At 42.9% G+C, this 22,080-nt stretch overlaps 1 protein-coding gene across 5 annotated transcripts in view; it reads left to right on the plus strand.

Annotated features, from left to right (window-relative positions):
* Positions 1-21,348, plus strand: part of Pcyt1b (phosphate cytidylyltransferase 1B, choline) — a 73,313-nt gene extending 51,965 nt beyond the window's left edge. For 3 of the 5 annotated variants that reach the window (XM_042670208.1, XM_042670209.1, XM_042670211.1), the window contains exons 6-8: positions 719-861; positions 4,757-4,945; positions 20,161-21,141. In XM_042670208.1, coding sequence (XP_042526142.1) covers positions 719-861; positions 4,757-4,945; positions 20,161-20,373 — 545 coding nt within the window. In that variant the 3' untranslated portion in view covers positions 20,374-21,141. Of the gene's footprint in view, positions 1-718; positions 862-4,756; positions 4,946-14,575; positions 14,666-20,160 lie in introns of those variants that run through there. The other 2 variants (XM_042670210.1, XM_042670212.1) reach the window with 2 other exon arrangements.
* Positions 21,349-22,080: the final 732 nt, after the last annotated feature.

Below are 22,080 nucleotides of genomic sequence, written 5' to 3' on the forward strand. Positions count from 1 at the left end.
AAGCGTGAGGCTGAGTTCAAATCATAGTACTCCCCCCAAAATACTTTCAATATCAAGAAGATATGTTTATATCTAGATGTTGTGGATTCTTCCCAGGGCTGTTGGGAACAACTTCCTAAAGACATTACCCTGAAGCTGGGCCTTGGGAATGAGGAGGAAATGTGTAGATACTATGGGCAGGGAAGGGGTATCCAGGGCAGAAAGGAAGAGCTCAGCATGAGCAAATGCCAAGAGCCAGTCAAGAGCAAATCAAGGTCCAGATGATGAGAACATGGTATAATTGTGGGAAAGTGTATAGAACAGAGACTGTAAGAATCAGCAGGGGGGCTGGGATTGTGGCTCAGTGGTAGAGTGCTTGTCTTGCATGCATGAGGCCCTGGGTTCGATTCCCCAGCACCACATAAGCAGAAAATGCCGGAAGTGGCTTGTAGCTCAAGTGGTAGAGCCCTAAGCCTTGAGCTGAAGAGCTGAGGGACAGTGCCTAGGCCCAGAGTTCAGGCCCCATGACCCACCAATAAAAAGACTCATTACCTGATCTATGTAACTATAACCCTTCTGCACACCACCTATGTAATAACAATAAAACTTAAAAAAAAAAAAGAATCAGCAGGGACCTGATGTGAAGGTCTCCTGTACGAAGAGCCTCAACATTGTCCTGGCCATTAAAAGAGTCAGTTGAAGTGATCTTAGCTTTATCTCTTCTTTCTTCCTCCAATAGGAATGTTTGTTCCAACACAGAGAACAGAGGGTATCTCAACATCAGACATCATCACTAGAATTGTTCGTGACTATGATGTTTATGCCAGACGCAACCTTCAGAGAGGGTACACAGCCAAGGAACTGAATGTCAGCTTCATAAATGTAAGTATGTCACACATACCCTCTGGCAGCCAGCATACCACCAATACTCTACTGCTGCGATTAATTGAGCATTTACTATTGCCACATGCTTTTGTTTTTTAAATTTTTTCCATTTCCTGGCGTTCATTTCAATAAATATTATTTTATATGATCGGAGTGTTTTTTAAAAATTTTTTGTTGATACAGGGGCTTGAACTCAAGGCTTTATGATTACCCTGGGTTTTTTCAGCTCACAGCTGGTGCTCTACCATTTGAGCCATGTCTCCATTGTCAGCTTTTTTGCTTATTAATTGAGGATAAGAGTCTGTTAGGCCGGGCGCCAGTGACTCATGCCTGTAATCCTAGCTACTCAGGAGGCTGAGATTTGAGGATGGAGGTTCAAAGCCAGCCTGGGCAGGAAAGTCTGTGAGACTCTTTTTTTCTTGCTGTTGTTTTTTTGTTTTTTTGGAGGGGTCCGGTTGTGGGGCCTGAACTCTGGGCCTGGGCGCTGTCCCTCAGCTCTTCAGCTCAAGGCTAGCACTCTACCACTTGAGCCACAGCACCACTTCCGGCTTTTTTTCTTTTTGCTTATGTGGTGCTGAGGAATCGAACCCAGGGCCTCAGGCATGCAAGGCAAGCGCTCTACCACTGAGCCACCTTCCCAGTCCCAAGTCTGTGAGACTCTTTTTTTTTTTTTTTTTGTCCGTCATGGGGCCTGAACTCCGGTCCTGGGCACTGTCCCTCAGCTCTTCAGCTCAAGGCTAGCGCTCTACCACTTGAGCCATAGCGCCACTTCCGGCTTTTTTCTTTTTGCTTATGTGGTGCTGAGGAATGGAACCCAGGGCCTCAGGCATGCAAGGCAAGCGCTCTACCACTGAGCCATCTTCCCAGCCCCAAGTCTGTGAGACTCTTATCTCCAATAAACCACTAGAAAATTGGAAGTGGCGCTGTGGCTCAAGTGGTAGAGCTCTCGCCTTGAGCTGAAGAGCACAGGGACAGCGCCCAAGCCCAGAGTTCAAGCCCCACGACCGACCAAAAAAAAAAAAAAGAGTCTGTTAGACTTGTCTGCTTGTGCTGGTGCTGAACTGACATTCTCAGACTTCTGCCTCCTGAGTAGCTAGGATTGTACTCATGAACCACTAGCACCCAGTACCACACAGTGTGCCTAAGACTTTGTGTTTATTGTCCCATTTGATCCACATATTGACCCATTTCACAGATGAAGAAAACAATTCCAAAAAGGGTAGCATAAATTAACCAAGAGCACAAGTATCAACTTTCACATTGTCTAAAGAGCTTCCTTATTTCCCTCTTCAGTTTTCAGGCATGAACAAAGGGTTTCTGGGAAATCTGCTGTTTATGAACGGCAGGAGTTATATTCTACTCCAAGAGAAAGGGGGAGGGTAGAAGAAATGAAATACTAAGCCCAGATAAAACATACTTTCTTGTTTTAACATTTAACATTTTTCATTTTATTAGGGCCTTACAGATGCTCATTAAAAATCTTAACTGCCTTTTTTTTGTGTCCAGAGAAATTACAGCTGCTTAAATAAAGCCTGAAGTTTTTGGCTTCCTTTTGTATTTCTACTTTATTGTTCTCCCAGAGCTGCTGTTAGTTTAATAATAGAGCACTGTTAAAACAGTCTTTAAAACAAGCAAAACAAGCTGTTACAATGCTAAGAGGGTAACTGGGAGGCAGGAGGTGATGATGGTGAATTCCAGACAAGAAGCCTCCAAGGAGTAATATCTATGATTAAACCCAAAGCTCTTGGTGGCTCATGCCTGTTATCCTAGCTACTCAGGAGGCTGAGAGCTGAGAATTGCGGTTTGAAGCCAAGCTGGGCAGGAAAGTCTGTGAGACTCTTATCTCCAGTGGCAGAAGTGGTGCTGTAGCTCAAAGTGGTAAAGTGCTACCCTTGAGCAAAAGAGCTCAGGCCCTACAACCAACAAAAACAAACTAACTTAACTAACAGAGCTCTCCTTCCATACAGAATTCCAACCTCTACCCAAATACTGGGGTGGGTAGAATTTGTCTATAACGCTAGATACTTATAATTAAGTGCAGCCATAATTATCCAGCATTCCATACAATGGCTCATTGATACCTCTAAAATAGGAGGGGATCATTAACTGTAAATTAGCGATTAATAATTGTCCTCCTGAACAGGCCATGTTGGGAGTCCAGCCCTCTGGCTTTGTACTAGCCGGGCAACAAAATGGAAAATGTTGGGTTCAAGTGGCTCCTGAACAAGTGGCTGAAAAGAATTCAGTCAAAGTGATTATTTGCTATCTTATAGAGAATAAAGCCTTGGTTATTTCAATAAATTAAACTGTCTGTTCTTTTAAATTGAATCCAGTCAACCATCCAAGCACAGCAAGCCATTTCCAAAAGTTATTGCTAGCTCTCCTTAAATGGTCTTTAGATAAGCCACTTAGCCCAAGGAACCATGCAGGCAGTGGGCATGCGCTCGCTCGCTGCCTTTCTATCACAACAAACCTGACCACAGCTCAGAGAGGAAATTGAATGTGTCAGATGGGCGTGCAGATGAATCACAAAGCCTTACAAGTGGCCGGGACTTGATGGCGGTCAGACATCCAGTTCAAGTCCCTTGACTTAGAGATGAAGAGAACTGATCCAAAAGAGCCAAAAAACCTGGCCAAAGTCTCCCAAGTATGAGAGAGGTAGAGGTGGCAGCAGCAATCTCATGACTCCCAGCCCAGTGCTCACTCTAGTATTGTATGCTGCCTGGAACTGCTGTGCATAATGGCCATTTGCAATACAGTGAAAACTATGGAAAAGAATGTTACAAACACAACATCGAACACTTATATAGTTTATCATGTGCCCATCTAAGTGTTTTACATGGGTTTTCCTCATGATCAGCCTTCAAGGGAGAGCGTTGATAACTATATCTAACACAGAGGTGAAGAAACTGAGGCCCTCAGAGGTTGAACAACTAACTCACCGAAGGCCACACAGTAAATCAGGGAAGGTAGAGTGACTTTCATAGTACACATTTGGTTGTTTTTTTTTTTTTTTTTGGGTCCGGTCGTGGGGCCTGAACTCTGGGCCTGGGCACTGTCCCTTAGCTCTTCAGCTCAAGGCTAACGCTCTACCACTTGAGCCACAGCGCCACTTCCAGCTTTTTTCTTTTTGCTTACGTGGTGCTGAGGAATCGAACCCAGGGCCTCAGGCATGCAAGGCAAGCGCTCTACCACTGAGCCACCTTCCCAGCCCAATAGTACATATTTGTGTACAGAGAGCTTAGTTGCAAACCTAGAGTTTATAACCCACTTGAGGCTGCAGTAAGGTTTGGAAGGTGCATATAGGAAAACTATGGTCTAGTTTTACAATATTCAAAATGTTTCAGAGAATTCTGAAATGCAAAGTGAACTTGATTCCCATAGAGTACAAAAAAACAATATGTCATTATTTTTTTAGGAAAAAACATAGAGGAAGTGTGTTCTGATATGTGTGTGTGTGTGTGTGTGTGTTTGTCTGTATTGCAGCTACTTCCTTCTACATATAAAAATAAATTAATGACAAGTGACTTTCTTTACAAGAGATGTGGCTTTGCAGCAATCTAGTCATTGCAAAATGGCCACATCTTGACTATTTTTGGTCATGGGGCTTGAACTCAGGGCCTGGGTGTTGTCTCTGAGCTCTTTTGCTCAAGGCTGGCGCTCTACCACTTTGAGCCATATCACCACTTCCAGTTTTCTGGGGGGTTAATTGGAGATAAGAGTCTCACAGAGTTTCCTGCCCGGGCTGCCTTTGAACTGAGATCCTCAGATCTCAGCCTCTTGAATAGTTAGGATTACAGGTTTGAGCCACCAGTACCCGGCCTTGATTTTTTAATGTCAGTGGTTGATCTCTTGGATAAATCCATTTCTTTCTGCTGTATATTTTAACTAGGAGAAGAAGTATCGTTTCCAGAACCAGGTAGACAAGATGAAGGAAAAGGTCAAGAATGTGGAGGAAAGATCAAAGGAATTTGTTAACAGAGTGGAAGAAAAGAGTCACGATCTAATTCAAAAGTGGGAAGAGAAGTCGAGGGAATTCATTGGCAACTTCCTAGAACTGTTTGGGCCTGATGGAGCATGGGTATGTAATGATTTCAAGTGGCCTGGCAATGATGTGTGTTTTCAGTTCATCTTCAGTTTATGGAGCCACTAGAGAAGATCCCTCATCTTAGTCCATGACATAGCCTCTGCCTGGCATCAGCTCCAATGATTTCAAGTCCATATTACTTCCTTACTGAGCTACTGTCTTACTTCTCCCGGTGGCACCCAGTATCATCGAAAACCTGGCCTGAGGGCTGGGAAGGTGGCTCAGTGGTAAAGCGCTTGCCTTGCATGCCTGAGGCCCTGGGTTCGATTCCTCAGCACCACATAAGCAAAAAGAAAAAAGCCAGAAGTGGCGCTGTGGCTCAAGTGGTAGAGCGCTAGCCTTGAGCTGAAGAGCTGAGGGACAGCGCCCAGGCCCAGAGTTCAGGCCCCACGACTGGACCCAAAAAAAAAGAAAACCTGGCCTGATCTCTGTTGCTATACTTTGTCCAGAGCTGGGAAGCCATTTGCTTATCATTGAATGTCTAGAATTGCAGAGAATGGATTCATGGCTCATCCCAGGCTCTCAGTTGGAGCTGATGCAAAGCTTGGGACTAAGAGCAAAGCAGGTCAGGGAAGCATGGAGCTTGTCTTGCAAGACAAGGTCCATGGACTCTTGGATCAATCACAGGCATTTATGTTTTGGGGAGGACTATGCAAAAGAAATGTAGTTGTCTAGGACACCCTTTGTTTTTCCATTGGAGACCAGGACTTGAACTTGCTCTCTGATGCTTAACGTTCATTGGCAGGTGTTCTACCATCTGAGCCACGCCTCCAAACCCCTGGCCACCCTTTGTCATAGGAATAGTCTCTTTTTCTCTATTTCTTTTTTCTTTCTTCCTTTTTTTTTTTTTTTTTTTGTTGGTCGTGAGGCTTGAACTCAGAGCCTGGCGCTGTCCCTGAGCTTTTGTCCTCAAGCCTAGTGCCCTATCATTTTCAGTCATAGCGCCACTTGAATTTCTGGATTCAAACCTAGATTCTCAGATCTCAGCCTCCTGAGAAGCTAGGATTACAGGTGTGAGCCACCAGTGCCTGGCTCTTTTCTTTTTTCTTTTCTTTTCTCCCCCCCCTTCTCTCTCTCTCTTTCTTTTTCTCTTATATTTTGGGGTCTCAATTTCACATGTCAGTTTGTGAGTATGCATCTGGATCAACATCATCCTTTTCATCATTCTCCTCCATGTCTCTCAACCCTACCCATCCCCTCAATTTACTTTGTTCCTCTTTCACTGGTAGTAAGAGGAAGAGAGGAGGTAGGATTTTGCCCTGCAAAGTAGGTGTCCACCATGCATCTATTTTACCATTTTTCCATGGCATGCAAGTTTCACTGGGGACTTGTCACAAAAGTTTTAGGGGAGCTGAGGCCATCATCTAAGAGAGAGATGTAGATTGTTTTCTTGCCTAAATCCTATAGATAACTGTGAATGATCACATGGAAAGGAAAAACAAAATTCTCGAAGCCACTTTGAACTCCATTGGTATTTCTACTGTACTTACCCTTCCCCCCCAAAAGAAGCAGTGTTGTCAGCCAACTGAATGGAGGTTCTATACTTTTTATTTTTTTGGGTGGTTTGGGGGCTTGAACTCAGGGTTGGGCGCTGTCCCTGAGCCTCTCTGTACTCAAGGCTAGCGCTCTACCACTTGAGCCACATTACCACTTCCAGCTTTTTCTGAGTAGTTTATTGGAGATAAGAGTCTCTCCGACTTTCCTGCCCAGGCTGGCTTTGAACCGTAATTCCCAGATCTCAACCCTCTGAGTAGCTTGGATGACAGGTGTAAGCTACCATTGCCTAGTGAGGTCTTACATTTTTGAAGCTAATTTTCATTTTAAAACAATAAGAAACAATTCTCTTTGATTTCTCTGATTCAAAGTAGTTGAGATTTCCAAATATGATATGAGAAGTCTCTAACAAAATCCACTTCAATTTAATTACTTTATTGATGGGTTGTCTCTGTAGCTTCTATTCATTTGAGCACATTCATTATAAGATTATCTAAAAGTTAAACACTCAATTAGTAAGTTGAACAATGTTCCAGAAGTTGGAAGAGATGGTTTTCTTCCTTCCTTCCTTCCTTCCTTCCTTCCTTCCTTCCTTCCTTCCTTCCTTCCTTCCTTCTTCCTCCTTTCCTCCCTCCTTCCCTCCTTCCTTCCTTCCTTCCTCCTTTCCTCCCTCCCTCCCTTTTTCTTTCTTTCTTTCTTTCTTCCTTCCTTCCTCCTTTCCTCCCTCCCCCCTCCTTCCCCCCCCCCCTCCCTTCCCCCCCCCCCTCCCTTCCCTTCTTTCTTTCTCTCTCTTCCTTCCTTCCTTCCTTTCTTTCTTTCTTTTTCTTTTTTTTTGTTGGTTGTGGGGCTTAAACTCTAGGCCTGGGCACTGTCCCTATACTCAAAGCTAACACAGCCACAGTGCCACTTCCTGTTTTCTGGCAGTTAACTGGAGATAAGTGTCTCATGGACTTTTCTGCCTGGGCTGGCTTTCAACCATGATCTTTAGATCTCAGCCTCCTGAGTAGCTAGGATTATAGGCATGAGCCACCGGCACCCAGCAGAGATGGTTTTCTTAAAGCCTAGCAGCTTCTAAGTGATTTGAGGCTGAGAGGGGTGGATAGTATGCATGCACTTCCTGAACCCCTAATAACTTCCAGAAAGATCTGGCAGGATGAGAAGGGCTAGGTACTGGGCTCCTTTCCATCTTTCATTTTCCTCAGGCCCATTAAAACTTTTAATTCAGACAGTTTCATTTAGCGGACAAAGTAAAGGCTCTGGTCTTGAGGACATAAGGATCTGAACTTTCCAATTTGATCTACTGTGTCTCTTAGTAGTTCCCATTTTCACAACTCAATTTCAGGTTCTATAGAAACAACATGGCTGGGTGCTGGTGGCTCACACCTGTAATCCTAGCTACTTTAGAAGGCTGAGACCTGAGGATCGCGGTTCAAAGCCAGCCCGGGCAGCAAAGTCCATGAGACTCTTATCCCAAATAAACTTCAGGAAAAGACAGAAGTAGCACTTTGGGACAAATGGTAGAGTGCTAGCCTTGAGCACAAAGGGGCTCAGGGATAGCACCCAGGCCCTGAATTAAGCCCCAGGACCAGAAAAAAAAAAAAGAAAGAAAAGAAACAACAGTGCTTTCTCCTCAAACCATACAGTATTCATTTGCTGACAGGTTTTTCAGAACCAAGTCACTGCCAAGAAGACCTTGGATTGGAATCCAAGGCCTGAATGGTTTCTCCACCAGGAGTAAGCAAAGGCAGGGAAAGGGTGAACTATCATACGAATTCTTTTTTCTGTCCTGGGGCTTGATCTCAGGGCCTAGGTACTGCCCCTGAGCCTCTTTGGGCTCAAGGCTAGTGCTCTACCACTTGAGCCACTGTGCCACTTCAAGCTTTTTTCCAAGTAGTTTATTGGAGACAAGAGATCCTTAGATCTTAGCCTCCTGAGTAGCTAGGATTTCAGGTGTGAGCCACCAGTGCCCAGCTAGATTTTTTTTTTGTTGTTGGTCATGGGGCCTGAACTGAGGGCCTAGGTACTATCCCTGAACTTTTGTACTCAAAGCTAGTGCTATACCACTTGAGCCACAGTGCCACTGCTGGTTTTCTGGTGGTTAATTGGGGATAAGAGTCTCAGGGACTTTCCTGCCAGGGCTGGCTTTGAACCTCAATCCTTAGATCTCAGTCTCCTAAGTAGCTAGGATTATGGACTTGACTCACTGGCGCCAAGCTTATCATAGAAATATTATAGACTAGTTGTTTCAGGTTTCTAGTGAAAGTGACGTAGAAGCTGGAATTGTTCTTGGGGAGTCTGGTGACAGTGTGCTCAGGTAATTTTTAAGAAATGAAACCTAGCTTAGAAACTAGAGGTTTTTCTTTTTAATACTTGCTATTAGTGTCAAAACTGTTATTAACATTAATTTACTATATCAGCCAGACTTAGGCATTACTTTTTTTTCTGTTGACATTAAAAGTACAGGAATAGTTACAAGGATGTTAAACGCCAAGATAAGTAATTTGCTTTTCATGAATATGCTATTATTATAATAATTCTTTATTTGTGGATTTGGGATTGGAACTCATTTCTTAAAATAGAGGATTTGCATTACCAGCAAATACAGTACTGATAGAAATAATCCAAACTTGGAAAGGCACAAAATAGAAAGAGTTAAAGTACAAATTTTGGTCTAACAGCATTGGTATGCAGCGTAGTATATAGCTTACGTTGCCTATACCCTGAGTGTTTCCCCATTGACTGAATGTCTTGCATGAATGGGTATGTGAGGAAAAGCTGCTTACAGACCCTTCCAGCATCTGTGAAGGATATGGCAAGGCCTAAATTCTCTGTACTCATGGATAGCTCCTTAGCCTTTCATTGCAATGTTGCTAGCTACAGAGATTGATTACAACTTGGTATTGGTAGAATCATATTCAATACACAGACTTGGCTTTCGTGGTCATCAACGCTATTTTGAATTTCTTTTAAGGAGAGCATGATCTTTGATCTTTCTAGTTTCCCATGGCTGTGGTTTCCTGCCTGACTCTCATATCAGTGGTGCTCACACGGCCCCAGGAAGGACCTTACACAAGCCTGTGAATAGCAGAAGGTGGGGCCCAGGGGGAGATTTTAGAGGCTGCCTGCCACAATGGCTTCCTTTGCTCAGGGCTAGCACTCTACCACTTGAGCCACAGCACCACTTCTGGCTTTTTCTGTTGATATGGTGCTGAGGAATCAAATCCAGGGCTTCATGCATGCTAGGCAAGCACTCTACCACTAAGCCACATTCCTAGCTGTCTTTTGAGAATTTGAAACAAGCAATCTATGTACTTCTCAATTGCTATAATTTAGATGATCTGTTCCTACTTATTCCGTCTGATATGTGGGTTATCAGCGTACAAGTTATTTTTCAATTGTATCACTTATTTATTACTTGATTCTTCTATGTAGTCTTTTTGTTTGTTTGTTTTTTTACCAGTCGTGGGGCCTGAACTCTGGGCCTGGGCACTGTCCCTCAGCTCTTCAGCTCGAGGCTAGTGCTCTACCACTTGAGCCATAGCAACACTTCCAGCTTTTTCTGCTTATGTGGTGCTGAGGAATCGACCCCAGGGCCTCATGCATGCAAGGCAGGCACTCTACCACTGAGCCACCTTCCCAGCCCCTCTTCTATGTAGTCTTGACTCATATGTAGATGGTACCCTATAATACAACCAAAGTGGCAAAGGGAAGCAACCTGTGTTAGTCAGCTTTACCTTACTGTAACAGAAATACCTATGACGATCAACTTTTTTTAAAAAAAGAAAAGTTTACTTTGACGTACAGTGTTAATTGGCCCTGTTGGTTTTGGGCCTGTGGTGAGGCAGCACATCATGGTGGGAGTGTGTGGTGGAGAGTGCTACTCACCTCAGCAGTTGAGAAGCAAAGAAAGGAGCGGGGTCACCTGATTCTCTTTGAATGCCCTCCCCCTAGTGGTGGAAAGGCTTCCCAAATAAACTGGACTTTGGAAGTTGCTACCACCTCTCAATCGTGCTATAAGCAAGAGCTCAGGCTCTTGACACACGGGCTTCTGCGGGACATTTCAAATCCAAACTATAGCAACTTCCTAGCAGAGTCTTATCATTATCTTTCCTTTTTTAAGGTGATAGGAAAGTTTACTCAAAAAGAAGTATCACAGAGAAGGTAAAAACATGGCTAAGACACACCATGATGAAGACAGCAATTTGGCCCACCTCTACCTTCTTGGCTGTCTAACTTATTATTACCTTTCTTTGGTGGGTGTTTCTCTAGAAGATTGTCTCAAGGAAGGTACTTTAAAGGAATTTAATGTCAAAGCTTGGTTGCCATGTTGGAGATGGCACTTCGTAGTGAGGGTCAAGAAGCCTGGGTCAGGCTTGGGTCAGGCCTAGGTCAGTGGCTTTTGACTAACATTCAGGCTTTGCTTTGGAAGTAGTCTTCCTAGTGAAAGTTTGTTATTTTTGTTTGAGGTATCTAAATCCCCAGGGCAGATACATTCTATATAAATGTCAGTATCACAACCATGTATGTTGTTTTCTAAATCATTATGTATCATTTTGAATAATCTGCCACTGTTTTCCTTTACTGGCCTTGAAAACAGAATTGTTTCTTGTTTACAATGAAGGAAGCCTATTGTATTTTACTATGAAAACACACACCCTTTCCTTGAGTGGCAGGATATAATGGTCCTAAGTCAAAAGCAATGGTTATTTAGTTCATTTTAGACTGGGAAACGCCTCTTGTCCCAGGTGTATGTATGCCAACCAAACAAGGAGGTGCCATCTGAGATACAAGATTGTCTTTAAAAAACTGAGACTGTTGTCTGGGAATGTGGCTTAGTGGTAGAGTACTTGCCTAGCATGTATGAAGCCCTGGGTTCAATTCCTCAGTACCACATACATAGAAAAAGCTGGAAGTGTCACTGTGGCTCAAGTGGTAGAGTGCTAGCCTTGAACAAAAGAAGCTCAGGGACAGACCCAGGCCTTGAGTTCAAGCCCCAGGACTGGCAAAAAAATAAACTGAAGCTATGTGTCTGATTTCTTTTTCTTTTGAAAGGAGAAACAGATTTGTATAATGTATGTGACCTACTGCTAGTTTTTATAAATTGACGCAAATACATATACAACGTATAAATTGCTCTCTTCTTTTTTTTCCTTTCCTTTCTTTCCTTTCCTTTTCTTTTCTTTTTCTTTCCTTTCCTTTTGTCAGTCATGGGGCCTGAACTCTGGGCCTGGGCACTGTCGAGCTCTTCAGCTCAAGGTTAGTGCTCTACCACTTGAGCCACAGTACCACTTCTGGATTTTTCTGCTTATGTGGTGCTGAGGAATCGAACCGAGGGCCTCTGGCGTGCAAGGCAAGTGCTCTACCACTGAGCCACCTTCCCAGCCCTAATTTGCCATTTTCACTATTTTTTTAAAGTGCTGGGATCAGATCCAGAGCCTCATGCAGGCCAGGCAGGTGCACCTTCACTGAGCCTCCTCCGGTCCCATTCGAACTATTCTTTTGGTATAGAGTGCATCAAGAACATTCCTTGTACATTGTTTTGCAGCCATTGCCACCACCCCACTCCAGATGTTTTCATCATCCCAAACAGAAACTCTGTATCCTTCAAAGAAATTTCTTTCCTACCCCTGAAAAACATTATTCTACTTTTTTTTTTTTTTCCAATCGTGGGGCTTAAACTTGGCTTGGGCGCTGTCCATGCACTCTCCAGCTCAAGGCAAGTGCTCTACCACTTGAGCCACAGAGCCAGTTCCGGTTTTATAGTGGTTTATTGGAGATAAGAGTCTCACAGACTTTCCTGCCTGGGCTGGCTTTGAACCGTGATCCTCAGATCTCAGCCTCCTGAGTAGCTAGGATTACAGGCATGAACCACTGGCACCCAGCCATTATTCTACTTTTTATTGTAGTGGTACTGGAGTTTGAACTCAGACATTGTACTACTTGAGGCATGAATGAAGACTTCTTTATGAATTTGACTACTCTAAATAGAATTAACACAGCATTTGCCCTTTTGGGTCTTACTTATTTTACTTAGTATAAAGTGTTACTTATTATAAAGTATTGCTTATATTATAAAGTATGGTATAGAACAGATCCGTTTGTCAGGAAGGTTCTAGTCTCGTTTCTCCATGCCTTTACTAACACTATTTTGTTTTGGTTTGTTTTCTAAATAATAGCCATCCTCATTTCAGCCACTGATAATTCTATGTGTGTGTGTGTGTGTGTGTGTGTGTGCACGTGCATGTGTGCATGCATGCGTGCATGCGCACTAGTCTTGGGGCTTGAACATAGGGCCTGTTCACTGTCCCTGAACATTTCTGATCAAAGCTAACACTCTACCACTTGAGCCACAGCTCCACTTCCACTTTGTGTGTGTGTGTGTGTGTGTGTGTGTGTGTGTTTTGGTGGTTAATTGGACATAAGAGTCTCATGGGCTTTTCCTGCTTAAGCTGGCTTCAAACTGCAAACGTCAGATCTCAGCCTCTTGAGTAGCTAGGATTACAGGCATGAGCTTCCAGTGTCAGCTTTGTCACTGCTAATTCTTAAGATCGTTCTGTTTTTGAGAAAAGAGATATAAAATATGTTTTATGAAACTGAATTTGATTTCCTATTTGACACTATTTTTGGGCAATGAGGTTTTAAAACAATGTACAAGCAAGCTGGGCATCAGTGGCTCATTAATGTAATCCTGCTGATTCAGGAGACTGAGATCTAAGGAATCATGGTTCAAAGCCAGCTGGTGTAGAAAAATCCACGAGACACTATCTCCAATTAACCAGCAAAACCTGAAACTTGGAGGTATGGCTAAAGTGGTAGAGCATTGGCCATGAATAAGAAACAAACAAACAAACAAAAGAGAAATGAACTTGAAGCCCTGAGTTCAAGCCCTAGCACCAGCACAGAAAAATGTACAAATAAAATGTACAAAAGTGTGAGTGAACACTAAATCCTTTTATGAAGCAAGTAGGTAATTAAAGCTGGGCACCAGTGGCTCACACCTGTAACCCTAACTACTCAGGAGGCTGAGATTTGAGGATCTTGATTCAAAGCCAGCTAGAGCAGGAAAAGTCCATGAGACTCTTTTTTTTTTTTTTTTTTTTTGTCGGTCGTGGGGCTTGAACTCTGGGCCTGGGCGCTGTCCCTCAGCTCTTCAGCTCAAGGCGAGTGCTCTACCCCTTGAGCTACAGCGCCACTTCCAGTTTTCTGGTGGTTTATTGGAGATAGGAGTCTCACAGTCTCTCCTGCCCGGGCTGGCTTTGAACCGCGATCCTCAGATCTCAGCCTCCTGAGTAGCTAGGATTACAGGCGTGAGCCACCAGCGCCTGGCCCATGAGACTCTTATCTCCAACTAAACACCAAAAAAATCCAGAAATAGATCTATGGCTCAAATTGTAGAGTGCTAGCCTTGAGCAACAATGCTTAGGGACAGTGTACAGGCCTTGAGTTCAAGTTCTAGGACCAGCACTAAAAAACAAAGTATTAATTATACTAGGTGACAAGAAGTATGGACTTACTTCCTAGTTAGGTGGCCATAGGTATGGTCTTTTGGTCTTGCTCTTTCCTTTCCCCAGCAACTCCTAGGGTTGCTGGATTAAATTCTTTCACACTTTAAAGTCCTTCTAACAGGATCTAGCACCCAACATGTGGCAGGTCCCACTAAAGGTCAGTTGATGATGATGGTATTTACTGATTTGGCCAGAACTAAACCTCAAGCCTCTCTTTGTGAATAGTTGCTCTTGCTTATCAGAGTTCTAAAGCACATCACACTAGGAGTTTTCCCATTTCATTTTAGTAGAGATGACAGGATTTCTCAAAAATACAGAAACCTTTAAAGGCCTTTGTCAAGATATTTACTGCCTTGCTCCATGTTAAGTACTTCTTACGAAAGAAAACTTTGTAGGAGGGAAATTAAAAAAAAATACTTTCATATGGACAGGACTATAAATGGGATTATTTTTCTTGGGGGAAAACTTTATAAATGGAAACCTTAATATAGTCAAAGATTGAAATGAAATACCTTTTCTCTTAGAAAAATGCCATGCCATGGTCTTCATTATTTGTTATATTTCTAAAGTGCTTTTCTTCCCAGGAAGCTCATTACAAACTGTCTCCTGACCGGATTACATTCAGCTCCTTTGCCAGGGAAACCACCCTTGAAGGCCCAACAGAAAGAGATCAGAGAATCTGTGAACCAGGCCTGGAGCTGTTTTGCATGGCTATCACATTGTTCATCATTAAAGATTCAAATTCTTTCATCCCCTTAGTCAGAATATTCTCAGTTTTGAGCTTGACTCAAAGTAGAGTAGATAAAATGTAGATTTCTTAGAAAGTGGTCTTCTAATGGAAATGCTGACAATCCATTAACAGCAGGAGGGCTAATGGCTGCCACTAAAAATATACTTAAAGATTACAGTAATAAAAACACATATTTTAAAGTGCCTGCTAAAAGTTCAAGGATTTTTTTTTTAATGTTGCTGTTAATAATAGGCTACCCAATCCTTCTAGCATTTGACTTTGTCTCACAAATGGGTTTAATCTAAGTGAATACTGTTGTACTGTGCTGGGTTTTTTTTTTCCCTGCTGTTTGATTGGAAGGGGATTGGATGTCTTTTGGCAGAATTATCAGTGCCCTTAATGGAAGGTAAATAATCGGTGTATTTGTAGACATGTGGAATTTCAAGTCTGGAAAGGATCTTCATGATCAGCAAGTCATCTCTTATTCTATCTGCTAGAGGAAACTTGAGATTAAAAAAAGCTTGGCTAGAGTCCAGGAAAGGAAAGTCAGTACCTGGGGGGAGTTAATGATATGTTTGAGATCTTCATATTTTCTCACCTAAGTCATTATTATAGTACTTGCCCCTTTGCCTGATTTCTCTGCTCAGGTTATGCAAGTTTCTTCTTACTGTAAATTTTTTTATGATGGTAAAACCAGTATGTTGACATATCTTGGTACCTGCAACACATCTGTTCCAAGCCTTCTCTCATATACCCAAGTTACTAAAGCCCTTTGTGCAAAACGGTATAGCATTTATACAGACCCTGTACACATCTTCCTGTATAAAGCATCTCTAGATTACATCTAACACCTAAGACGATGTAAATGTTACGTAAATAGCTGTTAATACTGTACTTTTTAGAGAATAATGAGAAGAAAGTCATATATGTTCAGTGCAGACACATTTTTGGTTAATGGTTGGCTGAACCTGTGGGGATGTAGCTCACAGATATGAAGGGTACAGAATTATTGCAAGGTAAACTAAGACTTAAAAACACTTGCAAACCCACCGCCCAGATCCTTTTTCCATTAGCATTATACACATTCTTGCTACAACATTGAAACCTTTCTATTCTAAAATCATTTTGATTTCACAGTCACTCATGAACATTTTGTCTTTTCTTCTTCTGCTGCTTCTGTTTCTGCTTCTGCTTTGTATTATTATTATTATTATTATTACTGTGATGGGGCTTGAACACAGGGTCTGGGTGCTGTCTCTGAGCTATTTTGCTCAAGGCTAGCACTCTACCACTTTGAGCCACAAATCCACTTCCAGTTTTCTGGTGGTTAATTGAAGATAAGAGTCTCTCAGACTTTCTTTCCCGGGCTGATTTTGATCCTCAGATCTCACCCTCCTGAGCAGCTAGGATGACAGGTATGAGCCACCAGAGCCCAATCTTTTGTCATATTATTTAACAATTTGTAACAACAGATTTTCATCATCTGCTTAGTATATCACCTAAGTTGTATTAGATATCCTGACCTATTTAGGGAGTTTGCAGTTTGGCCTGTTACAATGCTGCAGTGAATATGCATATGCACAATAAATATGTATCCACATATACACAATAACAATAAATTTAATAACATGTCTCCTGAGGAAAAAATAGCTTTTGCAACTACTACCAAATTATCCCTCAGAGAAGTGCTACTCCATTACCCTCCCACCAGTAGTAACACAAGCGTGGCCTTTCCCTGGGCCCTTGATATTAGCCATTAATATGTTTAAAAATTAGCTAGGTGCTGGTGGCTTCTGCCTGTAATCCTAGCTACTCAGGAGGCTGAGATCTGAGAATCATGGTTTGAAGCCAATCTGCAGCAGGAAAGTCTGTAAGACTCTTATCTCCAACTAACTACCAAAAAAGCCAGAAATGGCTCTGCGGCTCAAGTGGTAGAGTGCTAGCCGTGAGCCAAAAGAAGCTCAGGGACAGCACCCAGGCCCTGAGTTCAAGCCTCAGGACCTGCACATTTACAAAAAATCTCTAATATCTGGTATACAAAGTATTTTATGTTAAAATTTTTATTGTTATTATAATGGTGATGTGCAGAGGGGTTAGAGTTTCATAAGTCAGGGAATGAGTACATTTCTTTTTGGACAATATTACTCCTTCCCTCACTCTCTCTCAGTATTTTACATTTTAATCATGTGCATGTTTGATTAATAGTGATACTGAACATTTTTCATTTATAAATTGCTTTCGCCATCTACTTTTTAAAAATTAGGTTCTCATTCATTCATTCATTCATTCATTCATTCACTCATTCAGGGAGTCTTACTGGGTAGACCAGGCTAGCTTTGAACCTGTGATTGTCACACTTCGGCCTCCTAAGTGCTAGAATTGCAGCTGGAGAGTGCTGGAATGACATGGCGTCATGCCTGGTTTATTTCGTGTTTCTTTTTTTTTTTTTGTCGGTCGTGAGGCTTGAACTCTGGGCCTGGGCGCTGTCCCTCAGCTCTTCAGCTCAAGGCTAGCGCTCTACCACTTGAGCTACAGCACCACTTCCGGTTTTCTGGTGGTTTTATTGGAGATAGGAGTCTCACGGTCTTTCCTGCCTGGGCTGGCTTTGAACCGCGATCCTCAGATCTCAGCCTCCTGAGTAGCTAGGATTACAGGCGTGAGCCACCAGCGCCCAGCTTTATTTCGTGTTTCTGTGTAGTCTTTTCCTTTTTATTTATAAGCACTGTTTATGCACTGGGACTTGTAGTGTATCGTTAGTTATTTACATTTGTGTGGAGCTGGGATGGACCTCGTGTGCTAAGTGGGTGTTCTTCCGTTGCAACAATTCCCCAGCCTCAGTGGCTAACTGTCGTGAGATTTTTGCCTATTTTTTAAAAATCTTTTCCTTTTTATCTTATTTCATGATGGTCTTTCTTTGTGTGTGTGTGTGAGTGTGTGTGTACGTATGTTCGTACATGTATGTACATGTGCGCATATGTGTGTGCATGAGTGCCTATTTATGTACATTTTTCCTGGGCAAGCACTCTACCTCTGAGTTACATCCCCAGCTCCTGTGGTGCTTCTTGAAGTACAAAAGTTATTTTATTTTAATTTAAAAATAAATTTTATTTATTTTTTATTTAATTTTTTAGAATTTTTTGAATTGTTATTACACAGGTGTTAAACAGAGAGGTTACAGTTGCATGAGTCAGGTAAAGAGTAAATTTCTTTTTGGATAATGTCACCCCAAAAGTTAAATTTTTATGTAGTTAAACAGTAATCTTTGCTGATATGGTGACTCAAGTCTGTGATCCTCTCTACTTGGGAGGCAGATATCTGGGGATCACAGTTTGAGGCTAAGCCAGACAAAAAGTTTAGCAGACTCCATCTTAACCAATGGCTGAATGTTGTAGCCCATACCCATTATCCCAGCCATGGTGGAAGCACCCTGTCATTCCTAGTGATGTGGAGAAGCACAAATAGGAGGATTACAGCCCAAGCTGACCCGGACACAAAGCAAGTCCCTACCCTACTTCAAAAATAACCTATGTAAAAGGTAGCTGGAGGAGTAGCTCAAGTGGTAGAGCATCTCCTAGCAAGCTCAGGGCCCTGAGTTCAATCCCCAGCCCCACAAAAGAAATCTTTTTTTCCTTCCTGTTTTGGTTCACATTCAGATATACTCCTGAAGTACAGATTTGGTCATATACCTCCCTTGATTAAAACTTTCCTGGGCTCTTGGGGAAGCAGTTCAGCCTCCTTCTATACTGCCACCCCATCCGCTCTTAGTGTAGTCTAGGCAAGAAACTTGTACTTAGTACTGTCTTAAGCTGGTCCTCCATCCACTAGTCCCCATGGTGCTACACTTATCTCTAACCTCTCTTCCTTTGCATTATTAAAAAATTAGACAGTGAATTCTATTGCTTTTATCTTCAAAATATAGCCAGATTGTAGGATTCCATTTTGATGACATTGTAGATAGGGCAGAAGCAGAGGGCCAGAAAGCAGATCTGTTGTAAGAGATTGGGTAAGGGGGGGGGGGTGACTTCAAAGGTCAATAAAGAAATATGGGAGCTGATGGAACTCTCTTATGTCCTGAGTATGGTGGTGGTCTTGCAATTAGATGCATTTTTCAGAACTCAAAGAACTGCCCCTGAAAATGAATGAGTTTATTAGACCTTAATAAGAACTAGGGGAACAATATATTGGGAATCTAGATTTCTTTGGGAGATCATAGCGTTTGAACTCAAGTCCTGGGCACTGTCCCTGAGGTGTTTTTTGTTTTTGTTTTTGCTCAAGGCTAGTGCTCAAACACTTGGAGCCACAGTGCCACTTCCAGTTTCCTAGTGGTTAATTGGAAATTCTCAGGGACTTAACTGCCCAGGCTGGCTTTGAACTGCAATCCTCAGATCTCAGCCTCCTGAGTAGCTAGAATTACAAACGTGAGCCGGGCTTCTAACATTTTTTTGTTTTCTGTTTCTTCCAAGATCACCACAGCTATCCTGAGCTAGGAGCCACCCACCACAATAGAGAATCCCTATTGTGATGGTACCTTCATTGGTCTCTGTTCAGAGAGGTCGATGGAAAAGAAAAAGCAAATTGGGTTACTGCTTTGCTCAGAGCTCTCCAGCTGCTTCTCTTCTCTTGAGAGAAGCCCTGTGTGAAACAGCCTCCTGTTATTTCTCTGGCATGATCTCCCCCAAGGCTTCCCATTCTCCCCTTTCCCTACTTCTCATCACAATATCCTCCCTCCTCCCCTGTGTGGTTCCGTTCAGATTAACAACACAAAGTTACCACAATTGCTGCCAAGATTCTCAGTGGCACAGCCCTCTAGCCCTTCGCTGATAATCCCAACCTAACTCTTCCTTTGCTCCACTCCCCACCCAGCAGACCCTAGTCCAGCCTGCTTGCTCTTCCCGGCCCATCCCTCAGTGTCTTCTTGAGATTGTCTTCCTGGAAAGTGCTTCTCCATGCTTCTCACTCATGGACTCCCTCCCTCATCTGTTCCAGGTCTTTGCTCAAATAAGTATTTTCAAAGTGAGCCCTTCCTGAGTGTCCCATTCCTACCTCTATCCCTAATTGCGATCCTCTCTCATTTTGTTTTTCTCACAGTTCCATACCTTGTTTTTTGTTTATTGTGTGATTCCTCTTCACATCCATGATGATAGAAGTTAATGTTTTAGTTTATTCTACCTTACCAGTAACTAGGACATTACAATTGTGCCCGTCAACTTAGAAATACTCAGTTAAATTGTATAGCTGGGAGACACAAGGTAAGAAGAGTCCCAAGAATTAGCAGTAATTGTAATCTTAGATACTGGTATCCTCCCTACCCCAGAATTTCACTTAATTCTTTTCCCACTCATAGTCTGGGGCAGCATGGAAGTCTATGTTTGTGGGTGCAGTGTTTGAGGGAGTGGCTCTCCATCCTATCTTTCCTTTCTGTTTAGTTGCTCGCTGCGTTTGTTATGTTAACAGATGCCTTCTCTCAAATCTCTCTTTAGAAGCAGATGTTTCAAGAGAGGAGTAGCCGGATGCTACAGGCCTTATCCCCAAAGCAGAGCCCTGTGAGCAGCCCGACAAGGAGCCGGTCTCCTTCACGTTCCCCATCCCCTACCTTCTCATGGCTCCCAATCAAAAGTTCCCCTCCTTCCTCACCCAAAGCAGCCTCAGCCTCCATCAGTAGCATGAGTGAGGGAGATGAGGATGAGAAGTAAAGGAGGGAGGCTGGCAAGCAAGAGCCACACCACACAGGAAGGGGAGGAGGGAGTTCTGAGGAGGCCTGAGTGGTGTTTGAAGTAGAAGAGTCACTGGAGCTGCAGCTCAGCAGGGAGACCCTGAGCTCTGACACAGGAAGATATCAGGTGGGACCAGATCTTCCTCATTCTCCACCCAGCCCACCATGGGCTCCGCATGGAGGTTTCCAGCCAGACAACCTGCACCAACCTTCTTAGCATCATCTAGAGTCACTCCACTTTAACCTTGCTAAGGAAAGGTGTGGCATACTAGGAACACTTGCACTCGCTGGGGTGACTTCTGCTTTGGTCTGTACACAAATCCTCATCAAAGAAACCACTTGTGGAAATTGGCTGTTCCCTCAACCTGCTACTTGTAGCTCTCTAAGGGCCCTGCACGTTGCCTCCTACCATCCAAGCTCTGCCAGAATAAATTCATTTCCAATCAATATGGCAAAGAAATCGCAAAAATCGTCAAGTTTAAAGACAAATTCTAGCCTTCTCAGTTCAGCCACCCAAACCTGAGATTGCAATGGATCAACTCCTTCTAGTTCCAGAGCTGTGGCTCAGTGACACAACTTCCTCTTGGGCTAGATACAGAAGATGATCTAAAATGAATCTTAACTTCTCATTCAAAGGAGAATTTTTTTCCAAGATGAACTTTACCGAAAGCCTAACATGCTCTTGGCTGTACCTTCTTATCATTGGTGTGACTTCATTGCTTTCTAGAAATTACCTTCATTGGTGGGAACTGCAACAAGGAAAACCATTTTGTCTTTAAAAAACAACAACAAAAAAGAGGATTTTGCTTTGCTTTGACACCAAGTGTGGCATATGACACATGTCTGAAGCTTTTCCTTCAAGGATGCTATTATGGAATGGCTCTTTCCATTTCTGACCAATTCAGTTTCATAGACCTCGAGTAACAGTTCGATGTACCAAACATAGTATAAAAATAGGGGGTGCTAGCTGCACGTATCTGTTCCATGTATGCTCCAAATATGCTACCCTAAGGTGAATACCATATGCAATATGACTATATGGTGGAGACATTTTTCTGTATACTTCTCTCCTGCTCTCCACCCTAATGTCCTGCTGAAACCCTTGATGTAAAGAACCATCTGGTTCTCTTGTGACTTGGACATTTTGTCAAAAGCTCATTCTAGATTTCTGTAGAAATATTTGTTTCCGACCAGAAAAATGACTGTTGTTCTCATGGCCCTCCAATATTTTTTGGGGGTAGAGGGAGGCTCCGGACAGCTTTTCAAGGAACTGTAGACTTAGTTCTTTGAATGGTTTAGGTAGTAGTATGGGGTGTTTTGTTTGTTTGTTTCTGGCCTTAAGTTTGCTAATGGGATGAATACCCTAAGCTTCCCATAGAAACTGCCTGAAGTTACAGTTCCCTTGGTGCATACAGGGGACGAGCAGGCCTTCTTGGGTAGAAGGAGATATTGCCTGGTTATCCTGCTAAAGTCAGACGGAGCTAGGGCCTGACAGAGCAGAGACCTCAACCAGCAACTTGTGGGCAGAGTCTATCACCTCTTCTAACAGAAGCATCCTATTTCAGAGGCTTTGCGAACAAGTTTTCTGGGGACGACCAGTGAAGGAAGGTAGCATGTCTTGTCTTTCCCCTTTGCATTGAAGCCTACCTCCCTTCCAACCTGAGAATGAGTAGTATTTGTTGGAAAG

This window comes from Dipodomys spectabilis, unplaced genomic scaffold, assembly GCF_019054845.1.
Source record: "Dipodomys spectabilis isolate Male_0828 unplaced genomic scaffold, ASM1905484v1 ptg000526l, whole genome shotgun sequence".
Classification (NCBI taxonomy): Eukaryota; Metazoa; Chordata; class Mammalia; order Rodentia; family Heteromyidae; genus Dipodomys; species Dipodomys spectabilis.